We start from the raw sequence: 11,956 nt of genomic DNA on the forward strand, positions 1-11,956 counted from the left end.
CAAGAATCAGATTTCAGAGCATGCTTCTGCAGATCCAAACTACCCAGGTTTGCAGTTTTTATGCAGGATAAGACAGAAGATTTTGTTGTTTGTGGAGGAAACCGTACTTGGAACAATGGTAATGGTACTCCAAAAAGTGCACCTGCTAATTGGGTCTTAAGATGCAAAATATATCAAAAAGTACTGATATTGCGATGTTGACTGGATCAGTATAGCAACATACTCTATATAACAATGACACCAAGGTTCTCCATCTGACAAAAAGGCACAGCTTTTTAAAAAGAATGTTAAATGAAGATATAAAAATCTTTACAACTAAACTGATTGAATCAAAAAGTATATTAAAATATCGATATTACATATTGGAACATTCTGTGATATGTATATCTAATTGTGTCCATTAAAGGTGCAATTTGTATTTGATTAAAAGGGTCCTATATTACACAAAAGCCATGTTTGAGTAATTCTGCTTTAGTCTGTCGGCATCCCCAAAGCTCAAAAATGCTCTATTCCACCTCGAGATGTCCTGAAGCAGTGGTTTTCATGTTAACAGCCACCTTTTGTTTAGTAGAAACTGGAAATTCCACAGCTGACATTATCCAAATGATTTAAGTAAAGGTGTATGGAGTTTAAAAACCACAGTGGAGCACTTCCTGTCCACAAGGTGGAACACAGTGTTTTCTGTTTGAGAAAAGAATTCAGTCCAAATATGCAGGGTTTGTGTGTTAAACGTGTGAATGAAACAAAACAAATCCAAGTCTGTTTTTGATGAGGAAACAACAATCGAACAGATCAGACGATAGTGTAATATGGGTCTCTTATGATGAATAGATGAATTTCCATAACAGCAGTGCAAAGTCAGCAGTTCTCGGTATAAATGGTTTTGAGTAGATCTAAGTATTTTCGTATTTTTGTGCTGAGTATTTGTGTGCTAATCTGATGAAAGCTGGGGAGGAATGTCACAAATGGAGTTTCCTGTAGTGCACAGAAAACAGTAGATATGAGGAAGAAGGCTCCAGACAGTGAAGAAACAAACAAGATCTATTGAAAGAAAGAAACAGGAATAAAACAGGACAAAAAAAATGACTAAAGCATTAAAGTAGGACTAAACACGGACTAAACAAGGACTAAATCAGGACTAAACAAGGACAACTAAACCAGGACTAAAGGACTAAAGCAGGACTAAAGGATTAAAGTAGGTCTAAACCAGAACTAAATAAGGACTAAACAATGACTAAACCAGGACTAAATGATTAAAGTAGGACTAAACAAGGACTAAACCAGGACTAAGCAAGGACTAAACCAGGATTAAAAGGATTAAAGTAGGACCAAACAAGAACTAAAGCTGGACTAACAAACAGGCTTGGCATAACACCAAATTTTGAAGTGCAATATGTTGAATATTGACCCCCCCCCTCAAATAATTTTCCCATCTATCATATGTTGATATGATATAGTAATTAGCGTGACAGACCTATAAAGTACTAAAGTAACTGAGATATCAAATTTTGCCAATATCACCCACTCCACAAAGCAAAAACATCACTGCAAAGCAAAACGGCTACGTCAACTAAACACACATTAGGACAAAGATTTGGCAAAACTCAACATGCACAGTATAATTCTCCAAGTCCAATTATGTAACACATATAACACTCAACACTACTTCCTGTATTTTTGTACTTTTCAACAGTTTCTTCACAAACTGCACCTAAACTGATGTAAAAGTATGATACATATTTGCTACAGGTACTATACCACCAAATGAAAACTTGTCATTGGCACTTTAAACATATTGTAAACATCATGCATCCTTGTAGCATGCAGTTCCTATAACAGCATCACAGCAAACCAATGTCAAACCGTTAGCGTTAGCATAGCCTACCTTCGTACCAACTGTTATTTCGTGGTGGACACTGCTGTAAACAAAGACATGCAAGTTAGCCAAAAAAACAAAAAAGCAGCAGAAGCAACAGAAAGAATAAAAAGAAGATAGAAACTTAGTGAAAAAGGAAATTTAAGTTAAAAGGAAAAGTTGGTCACGGCCTCTTGGCGAACGACTGTGCCGATGCATAATTGTAGTTTAAGAATTTGTGAAATTATTGATATGAATCCTCTGAAAGTTCAAACTTCCAATTTACAATTTTTCAAATGTATTACAATGGACAAATTGTTCACTGATCCAACTGAAATCTGAATTCTCATCAAAACCAGGACTAAACTTCAATAACTCAACCAGGGCAAAAGCAGGACAAAACCAAGACTTCTCTTTTTAGATTTTAAACCTACCCAAATGATCACAGCCACAACAACTAAAAATGTATGCCAAATCTTGAACAACTTATAAAATGTAGTAAAATGTGGCCGGGAAAAAATGCCTCAACCAAACACACAGGTCAATAGACATAATAGTGACTCCAGAGCAGGGCTTAGACTGGGGCTGAAGGACAGACAGAAAACATAAAAAACAATCATAAGGTTTTATTCACTCAGTTCAAGAGTATGTGTGGACTCACTAAATACAAAAATGTGATATTGAAAATAGTGTTTCAGTGGCCCCATAGGAACAGGTTTGCTTTGGTTCCTAGACTGTATAGGCGCCACATTTCAAATAGGAAGTGAGCATGAATGTGCTCCTGGCTCCATCGACTCTGGCTCCAATTCACTTTCTGTTGAAAAAAACATTGCCCCTCTCTTTGCAAATGCTGCTGTCAAGCACAGCATGTAGACTCTAAAATGCTTGTATTAACCCACTCTACATGATCCTGGTGTTGCCATTGTGTAAGTAAATCAAGATTTATAACACAAATTAGGCGCCCTCTTTTTCCGAGGTCCTCCCATTAGCAACAGGTTGATTGACAGCACTGTTAAGCACCCGCTCCCTACAAAACCAGCGGTGCCGGAAGGGGCGTTACCTTCAACAACTTCCTGATTGGCACTTTGTTTGCTATAATACTCGGGGTCGGAATTCCAAATATGGAACTCTCCTCCAAATTCGCCTCTATAACTGGGGGCGAACCTCGATGAGATCCATTTGGTTGGCACCGAATGCTATGAGTAACTCCCATAGTCCACTTCTTTATACAGTCTATATTTTGGCTAGAATCTCCACAGTATGGCATTAAAGCATATCTAGCAGGTGACACCACCAGGCAAAGTTACAGGTCAGATCTAAGCAGAGGTGAACTTTGCTCGCAGTAAGATATCCATGTTTTTCCATTTTTTGTAGCAGTAAAAACACATCTAATTGATTATACAAAGTTTTAATGCTATGCTGTGGAACTTTCCAGTCAAAGCAATAAAATCTCCATGGAGAGAAACAGGTGCCATACATTGCACACCTTTAAGCAGCCAAAAATAAAATAAATAAATAATCACGTTATTTCGATAATTTCAGTCCATAATGAAATTTTTGTTGGAAAGATGCAAAATTACTAATGATATTGTTTCAGCAGACTTCCTGGTTGGGTCTTTGATTTACAAGCTGATATTGTCCCACAACGTCTCATAATGTGGACTGTTATTTATCCTCCAAGTAAATACTGAACTGCTTTGTATGAATAACAGTTACATAACAAACTTTGGATCCATTTTATAAAAACCTATGCTTGTTTTGAGAGGGGAAAAAATAAATGTTTTTAGTCGATACACTGGTATTTTTATTGAAGTAACTCCAATAAAAACTCTTACTGGAGTAAAAGCTTTGGTTCCTCTTCCCACTGTGAGTGAGTCTACAGTGACAAAAGCTTCGGGTTGACAATTTTAAATGATTTGAACATTTGTGTTTCTTGCACCACTTCTTCAGGTATCATTTAGTTTGTAAATTTTTTGTATCTATCCTTTGAAAATACCAGATTTTGGGCATTATTTAAGGGTTTGCCCTTCAAATTATAAATTTTACTTTTACCTCCAGTCAGTTCTTTTTTACTTCTACCTGAGTAATATTATTTTAAACAATGTTACTCTTACTTGAATACAATACTCGACTATTCTACCCACCTCTGCTGTAATGAAGGTTTATGGATTTAAAAAAGTAACAAATAAATAACTGGATAAGGAAAAGGAAACCAAGATACATTTTACCATTTAAATTCAGTGCCACTTCCTGGTCCTGTGTTTATAATACATTTGGACCTTTGCCATAGAGTCCTGCACAGTGTTTTCATTTCATTTGGGGTTTTGGACATTTTATCTGTTTTCATATTGTTCAGCGCTAACAGGAAATGAGCGAGACACTGAGCATGTCCTATGGCGGCCCTCCTGGGACAAAACACGCAGATGCAATAACGCAGGAATTAACCCCAAAACGCAGGTCAGACTGGAATGGGGTGTTAGCGGAAGTGTAGGACATGGATAGGTCATGAAAAGTTACCATGGCTTGCACGATGACACAACAGTAGCCTTTGCAATGGATGGAGCTGAATGGATCTGTTACAACAACACATTCTGAAGTGCCATCTACTGTCTTTGCCATTGACACAATCACCCTGAAGAAGGACTATATAAAAACTATACAAAAAACATAACTGTCCCCACTAGACTAAAGATAAATACTAGAGATGGGTGATATATTGATTCCAGACTCAGTATCGACTGATATTGATCATTTCCTGAGCCAATATCCCATTCTCTCTGTGTGCCCATGCATCAAGATTGTCCTCAGAACTTTTATTTCCATTTGTACTCATTAAACAAAAACAAATCTGATGCACTATGGATGACAAACATGTAAACATTTTTAATATTCTATACTAGTTGATGTAGTAATGATGCTGACAGGCCAACGATTAGCTTATAAAAGTAGCAATGCATTGTCATATGCAGATTGTGTACTTTAATTATCTATGTACTATGTAATTATTGTACGTTCTGGACTATAAGTCATACTTTTTTTCATAGTTTGGCTGAGGGACTTATATGTGAATTAAAATATGCCATTTCACATCTTCATTACTGTCACACTGACAACTGTGCGAGGGCACTCTAGACTGCGTTTCATCTACTTCTGGAGTTGGCGGAGTTGAACAACTCCGAGGATGAAGAATCAAATGGATTAGTGATTTGGAGTGAGATCGTAAACTTGTTAGCTTGTATTTTACACTTTAGGTATCTGATTAACTGTTAATATCTTATGTAAACATAAGACACGTATTCAGTTCACTGTCCATGCTTCATGTAGCTGAATAAATACAAATGTGTTACGTTAGCATGCTGTGCTGCTATTCAGCCTGTTGTTCTCTATTTTATTGTTATTATATCTTGCCTTTAATGATAAAATGTGTGTTCTTGGTCTCGGATTTTGTAACATAAATTTCCCCCAAAAAAGCAATAGTCCAGTGCGACTTATACATGTTTTTTTCTTCATTATTATGCATTTTTCGCTGGTGAGACTTATAGTCCGGAGCGATGTATAGTCTGAAAATACAATAGCACCTATTATGGCAAGATAAAATGGTTCAGACAGTAGAATGTGATGTTCCTCTATCAGACAGAGCAGGAGACAGTACTCTGTGACCATAATATGGGATTTTCATGGGAAATATATATATTTAAAAAATTAAATATACAAATGTTTTCCCTGATATTTTTTTTTAGTGTCAAGGTTCATTATTCCACTATATTTATCCAACCACACCACAACATTTGTTGCCTGAGAAATCCAGAATGACATTGCTCTATATTTTTTATACAGATTGATATGAGTCTGGTCCCTGTGTCCTTCATTGACTCTTAAGCCTGGTCAAATGTGATTGTGCAATCCGTTTTCATTTTGTTTTCAGTGACACATGCGAAATAAAGGAGCTCATTGGTCACCAATGATTTACAAATAAAATCAAATTTATCTCATCTTAGATGAACAGAGTTTAGTGCTTCACTCACTGATTCTGCAGAAATCCGTAATGTTTTTCAAGCCCCTGTGATATATCGACTAGACACCAGCTGGACTGTGTGAGTACTTCCAAAATAAATGACATAAGAATTACTGCCCTGGTATAGTACTGCACTAAATAAATGCAAAGACCTTACAGTCAAACAGTCTTTTATGTTATTTATTTTAGATTTTCATTTGATAAGCCACTGCATCTTCTTCCACCCCTTCAAATAACTGATTACAGATTTAATGTGGGTAGAATGAATGAACTAAACATTTACATAAATATAAAAAACATTTTTTGCAATCCATAAAAATGTTCCAAACTGTGCCTTTAAATTTACATTCACTTTTTTAAAACACCGAAGTGAAAAACTATCACAACAGCCTTGTTTAAATATTGCGATAGCATCCGTCTTTATACTCCCAACTCCAGGTCAGACCAATAACCATAAACCTTGTGGTGTCTTAGCTGTCCACAAATGCACAAAGTGCTTCCCTCCCTTCCTTAGACATTTTTCCAAAACCAAAATTGGCCAGTTTTAGTAGAAATATGGACTAGTACATCTGTCGGCGTTGCCATGTTTGTTTTGATTCATTCAGCGCTGGCTTCTGCACAAACCACAGTACTGCCCTGTGATTGGCCAGTCTGCGCACCACTGGTGGTGCGGGACATAACACATTCAAATGATTCAGCTGGAAGTGAACAAGACAGATTCTCAAGAGTTCCCCGATAAAAGACTCCACATATTTGACTTTATGTCCCTGTGATATACTTTACTGTTGATGCCCTTTATACTGTTACTGTTTATTACATGTTTGCTACATTGAACTGTACTGCACTGGGTTATTGGATGGGTTCTTGCACCTTTTGTATTTCACTGTACATAAGTGGCAAAATCTTGAATCTGACTGCTCACATCCGATTTTGCGGTTTGCGTGTCCTTTAAATAATTTGAAAGTTCCAGAAATCAGATTTTGGGGTGCATGTAAATGGGGTGGTCTACAGCCAAACCTCTGTCAGTAAAAAAATGTCTATAAAATGTGGTTCGACAATGATACTACTGACTGGTTAATTAATAAAACGACTAAGGGCTTACAGTACAGACCTTGGAGGAAGAAATTTGACCATTTTAGGATTAAAGTGCATTGATTAGTTAATGGAATTAATATTGAAAGCCATTATTTGTTTTCATTTGTTTATGCGCCCAGGACTTGCTTCTCTCATATAGTCCTAGTGAAGAGTTTGACAGACTCAGAGTGAAGTGTGCAGAGAAGCGTGTAGCATGCGCCGAATGCTCAGCAGAGGTAAACCGGCTGTTCAGGGCCTACAGTGAAACACCAGCCTCAGGACATGAGACAAAACCAAGCACAAACACTGCTCTCTGCACGCGTGTACTGCCAACAACATCTGTTACACGGAAGGAGAGGGGAATCATGTCACGATACTAAAATTTTGCTACTAAGGAAAAGACATGATACTCAATACAGATTTCGATACCATGATGAAAAAAGACATTAGAATGTAATTTCAACATTAAATCATAGTACTTTCTTTTCTATTCCCATGTGGCCTTATACCTGTGTAATCCCTCAGTCGTCCAGGTAGGTTCTATAATGGTCCATGGGTGTATACTATTGTATGTGCCTTATACTTGTTGTGATACAGTTCAAGATCATTCTAATGCTGTTCAGGAAAGGTTCATTTCTGTCCAGTGAATGTGAATTTTTTAGTATGGATAACTGCTCAAATGAGTATCTAGTCTCGATGCTAGTTTAAATATCAACTAGAATCTGATTTTGCACTTTTAAGAACCTTACTCAGAGGAGTACCAAGCTCAGACATGGGCAAACTACGGCCCGAGGGCCACACATGGCCCTTTGGGTTTATTAATCCGGCCTGTCAAACGTGATCAAATTATATAGGTTAATTATATAAATTAAATAGGTATGGGTAAACCTTGTTCAAAGTTTTTCTGCTGTGTTTATTCAACTGAAATTGAATACATTAATTATTAATTTAATTAATCCATTTGGAAAACAATTTGTACAATGAGCCTTGCATATTCATGCTTTGCTACATGTTATATATATATATATATATATATATATACATACATACACATGTAAATATATCCTGGCCCGGCTCCTCTGTCAAATTTTAGAACCCATTGTGGCCTGTGTGTCAAAAAGTTTGCCCATCCCTGACCTAGCTGGAGGATTATTGTGCATGCTTTAGGTTGATGTGGGTAAGAGTCGGGTTTTGAGGGAACACCCCCTAAAGGAAGGTTCAAATAACTCCGTGGGAGTAAACAAACTAGTCATTTTACTGCAGAAGACTAGTTCTATCCCCCACTGTTCAACTACTACAAAAACAAAAGCAGACTTTAGGGTATTGTACAGAATATGAACACAAAGACATGGAGAAGAATAAAGTGGTCCAAGATAGCTAATGATAGCTTCGTGCAACACGCTACTGCTATGTTAAGGCCATCTGCAGTATTTTAGCTGAATTCTGTTAAGACTTTTCTGAGGTAACACCATGTCAACGACGCCTGTTAAGACTTTGCTGTGAATTGAGTTGAATGAGTTGTGTGAAAGGTCTTAAAACAAAAAAAATTGTGTTCCCCATTGACTTAAACAAGGAGAGCGCGCAAACTGTATCAAAACTGCTAGTTGTAGTTATTGATTCATTGCCAATTATAGCACCCATAGATACCTGTAAAAAGAAGCAAGACCAAAAGTACCCAAAACAACAACTACTACAACAACTACCGATGCTACATTTTGATATTTCATTGTCCTGTAAGCAAAATAAGACTAGCACCTACTTCTTAATACAGAGCACAGTCGCTACAATACGCATTACAGTATAAGCTCGCCTGAACTCTGAACTTCTAATACAAATAAAAACTGCTAATACCAAATTTTATTCACCAAAATACAAATGCAGCCTTTCCCGTCAATATAGAAGACTATGGTGGCACCCCATAGTCTAAAATTCTCCCCCATAGTCTAAAAATAACCTGGACCATATTGGCATAACAAAATTAGACTTTGCTGCTCATTGTATTTTCATAAACTTTTAAGAGACTACACTGGTCAAAAATGAGTGGTTAAAGATTAAATATAGGCAGTAAGTGATATTTATACTGTGTCACCACACATTGTTAATCTTCTTATACATTAAATTATTGAATCTCTATACCATTCTTAATTTTAACATAACCAAATTACAGTCACATGGCAGTTTTCAGATGGATTTAAGTAAGAAACCTGACTAACTAGTTATAACGACCAAAGAACTCGCCAGTGACACCAGAACAACTCGGGTTACATGCACCAGTCGTTAATAAAACATTTATAGTCTTTACACAGGCAGAAACAGTGACTTCCGCTTGTAGCTTACAAAACGTCCTGTAAAAAACTGATGTTTATGAAGATTTATGACTCCCTATAACAATAGAAGTGTTAACAAAGCAAGAATCACAAACGAAATTTCTAAGATTGGTGTGTTTTATAATTCGGCTGATATTTTAAAGCTTGTTAACTCATTTTAATTTCGTTTTTGACATCAACAAGTGCCATGTTTTCGTACACAACGCACTGCGGTGGGCGGTGTATGGCAACTTCAGTGCGCTGCTCGTAAATATGTCCCTGGAAAATGGCTTTACATATGAAGAATGTGCGTTTTCTTTATTTTAATCACTGGAATGGCGTGCTAGCAGTTAAATACATGCACAATACCTACCAGATCCTGCGGATGGAGCTCGGTGTTGACTTGGAAATGGCCCGTTTCCATGCTAATGCTAAGGCTAACCACACACGGGTCCGCTTCCTGATATAAACACTACTTTAGAGACAAGAGAAACAAGAGCCGCTTTGCGTAAAACATCACCCGGAAAAATCCTCACGCCTCGGTCCTTCACACGGGTGGAAAGTGTCGGAGATGGAGTGGAAAAGGAGGAAAGCGAAAAGGGGTTTAACTCACCCATCCATTGCACAACGCGGAACTGCGAAGCAACAGGTCCGAGCCAGCGGCCACAGAACACAGCCCATCCGCCGCTGGGCAAATAAAAGGGGCTCTCTACAACCTAGGCATTTCGTCCCGGTGGGTGGGGTTTACAAGGCTAAACAATACATAATACAAAATATAAGGCCTAAAAATATAACTAAAGCATTGACATTCATTGCAAAAGTAATAAAATAAATAAATACAGTAGGATAATCTATATAATTCAAAATAGATACAGTGTAGAGATGAGAGATATAACTAAAACCATTATGAAATTATACAGATCATATTCAGCTGTTCTTTTGGATATATACAAAATTATAATACAGGGAAAGCTACAGGCCTATCGCCGATAATTAAAACTATATTTTAAGACAAAAATACAAAGGCCTAAAAATGAATAAATACATACATAAATAAATGAATGAATAAGAAAATAATCACTGCAATAATAAATAATGGTTCAATAAATTTACTTTTATTGTTCATTGTAAATTATATCGCCTGAATACTGTTGTAGCAATAATAGTCTGTGTTTAAAAAAATAATAATAAAAAATGCCCTTTTGAGATGTATTTTTGCCAGCATCGTCAGTTCTAAGGGTTCAAAGATTTCAGCTTTATATTATGCATTACAGGGTTACTAATTAATTAATCTTAAATTTATCATCGTTCATGTTGTTTAATGAGACACTTGAATGAATGAATATAAAATTTGAGCTTAATAAATGCATACATTCGTTGTGTTTTCAGGAAAGGAGGGAAGAAAACGAACATATCAGATATGCAAAAGATGAGATATGTACATTGTCACGCAAAATGCTGCGCTGATAACACAAACAAAACTTTAACTGCCTTATCATAAAGAATAGACTCTTTTTTTTCCTCTTTTTTCCTGAGATGAACACGCCCCCGTGTGAAATGCCTGGATTTTAGAAAGCCCCATCCGCCGCTGCTCAAAGGTGACAAAATGGCGTCCAGATGTAGTTGCCGCGCTCCGATTGGTCCGCTCTGAATGGTTGCTAAGGGTTACAAGTGTTTGGTGGGCTCTGATTGGCCGAGGAAGACAAAATGGGCGGGACATAAACGAAGAGGAAGAAAGGCTTATTATGAGTGGGCGTTGTCCCCATCAAAGAGATCAATTACGTTTAATCCATTAGCACAGTTTTTAAGCCCCAATCCACTCTTTTACCTTTCTAAAACTATCTTAACGTAAATAGACTGTGTGCTAGTTATTCATAGTGTTTGAACTGTGTTATTTAAAGCTGTAATGTAAACCTGTCTATTTTGTTTGTGTGAATAAATTTGCTTAACAGGTACGACTAGGATGTTAGCTTCTCATTCACAAAATCAACAAAATCAACAACAACTGAGTTGCCCAAGTTATACTAAATATGTTCCAGAGGTGAATGTAGAAACAAAATTAGTAAATTATTATTATTATTATATTTTTATATATAAATAATACAAAAAAAAAAATCTGCTATCCATTACTTTTTAAGTTAGATATGATTGTGTTTTAACTCATTTTACGTAGTAAGCTACATGTATAATGGTAACGCAATGATGAGAGACAACCTACTTGGGACTTGTCAGTCATTCAGTAAAAGGCTTATAAAGGCTTATAAAGCTCTAAGCTCCCCCCTTGTTCCTTGTGACTTATAGTGTTATTGGTGGTTTAGCATAAAAAGAGCCCATTGTTGTTGGAGCTGGTACTCAGTGTCAGGTAACAAGCTGATGAATAATTCCTAAACACACTGCTTTTCAGGAAATTACCTCCTCCAACTTAAATAATGTAGGATTTAAACAGACTGGAGGTTGATGGGACTACCTTAAGCACACAGCCTATGGGGTATTTACAGTATTAAGAAGAGACATGTGGTTTTCATGTTTGATGAGTAGTTTATGTCTGAAGCATGAACAAGTGAAGCATAAACAATTCACCCACAAAAATAGTGGCCTAATGTAAAGTTTGCACTTCACTAAACCTATATTTTTGTCCTTATTAGGCCTGTTTGCCTCTATATCTTCACACTTTTTTCTCAAGAGACCAAAAATAAAATTATTTAA

At 36.6% G+C, this 11,956-nt stretch overlaps 1 protein-coding gene across 2 annotated transcripts in view; it reads right to left on the reverse strand.

Annotated features, from left to right (window-relative positions):
* The window catches only part of ptbp1b (polypyrimidine tract binding protein 1b), a 34,381-nt gene extending 24,411 nt beyond the window's left edge, over positions 1-9,970 (reverse strand). Inside the window, exon 1 of one of the 2 annotated variants that reach the window (XM_033964918.2) lies at positions 9,864-9,970. Coding sequence is in view for 1 of the 2 variants with exons in the window: in XM_033964917.2 (XP_033820808.1) it covers positions 9,624-9,674 (51 nt within the window). In the remaining variant the exon portion in view is untranslated. Of the gene's footprint in view, positions 1-9,623 lie in introns of both variants that reach the window. The other variant, XM_033964917.2, reaches the window with a different exon arrangement.
* Positions 9,971-11,956: the final 1,986 nt, after the last annotated feature.

Source organism: Periophthalmus magnuspinnatus, chromosome 4, assembly GCF_009829125.3.
Source record: "Periophthalmus magnuspinnatus isolate fPerMag1 chromosome 4, fPerMag1.2.pri, whole genome shotgun sequence".
NCBI lineage: Eukaryota > Metazoa > Chordata > Actinopteri > Gobiiformes > Gobiidae > Periophthalmus > Periophthalmus magnuspinnatus.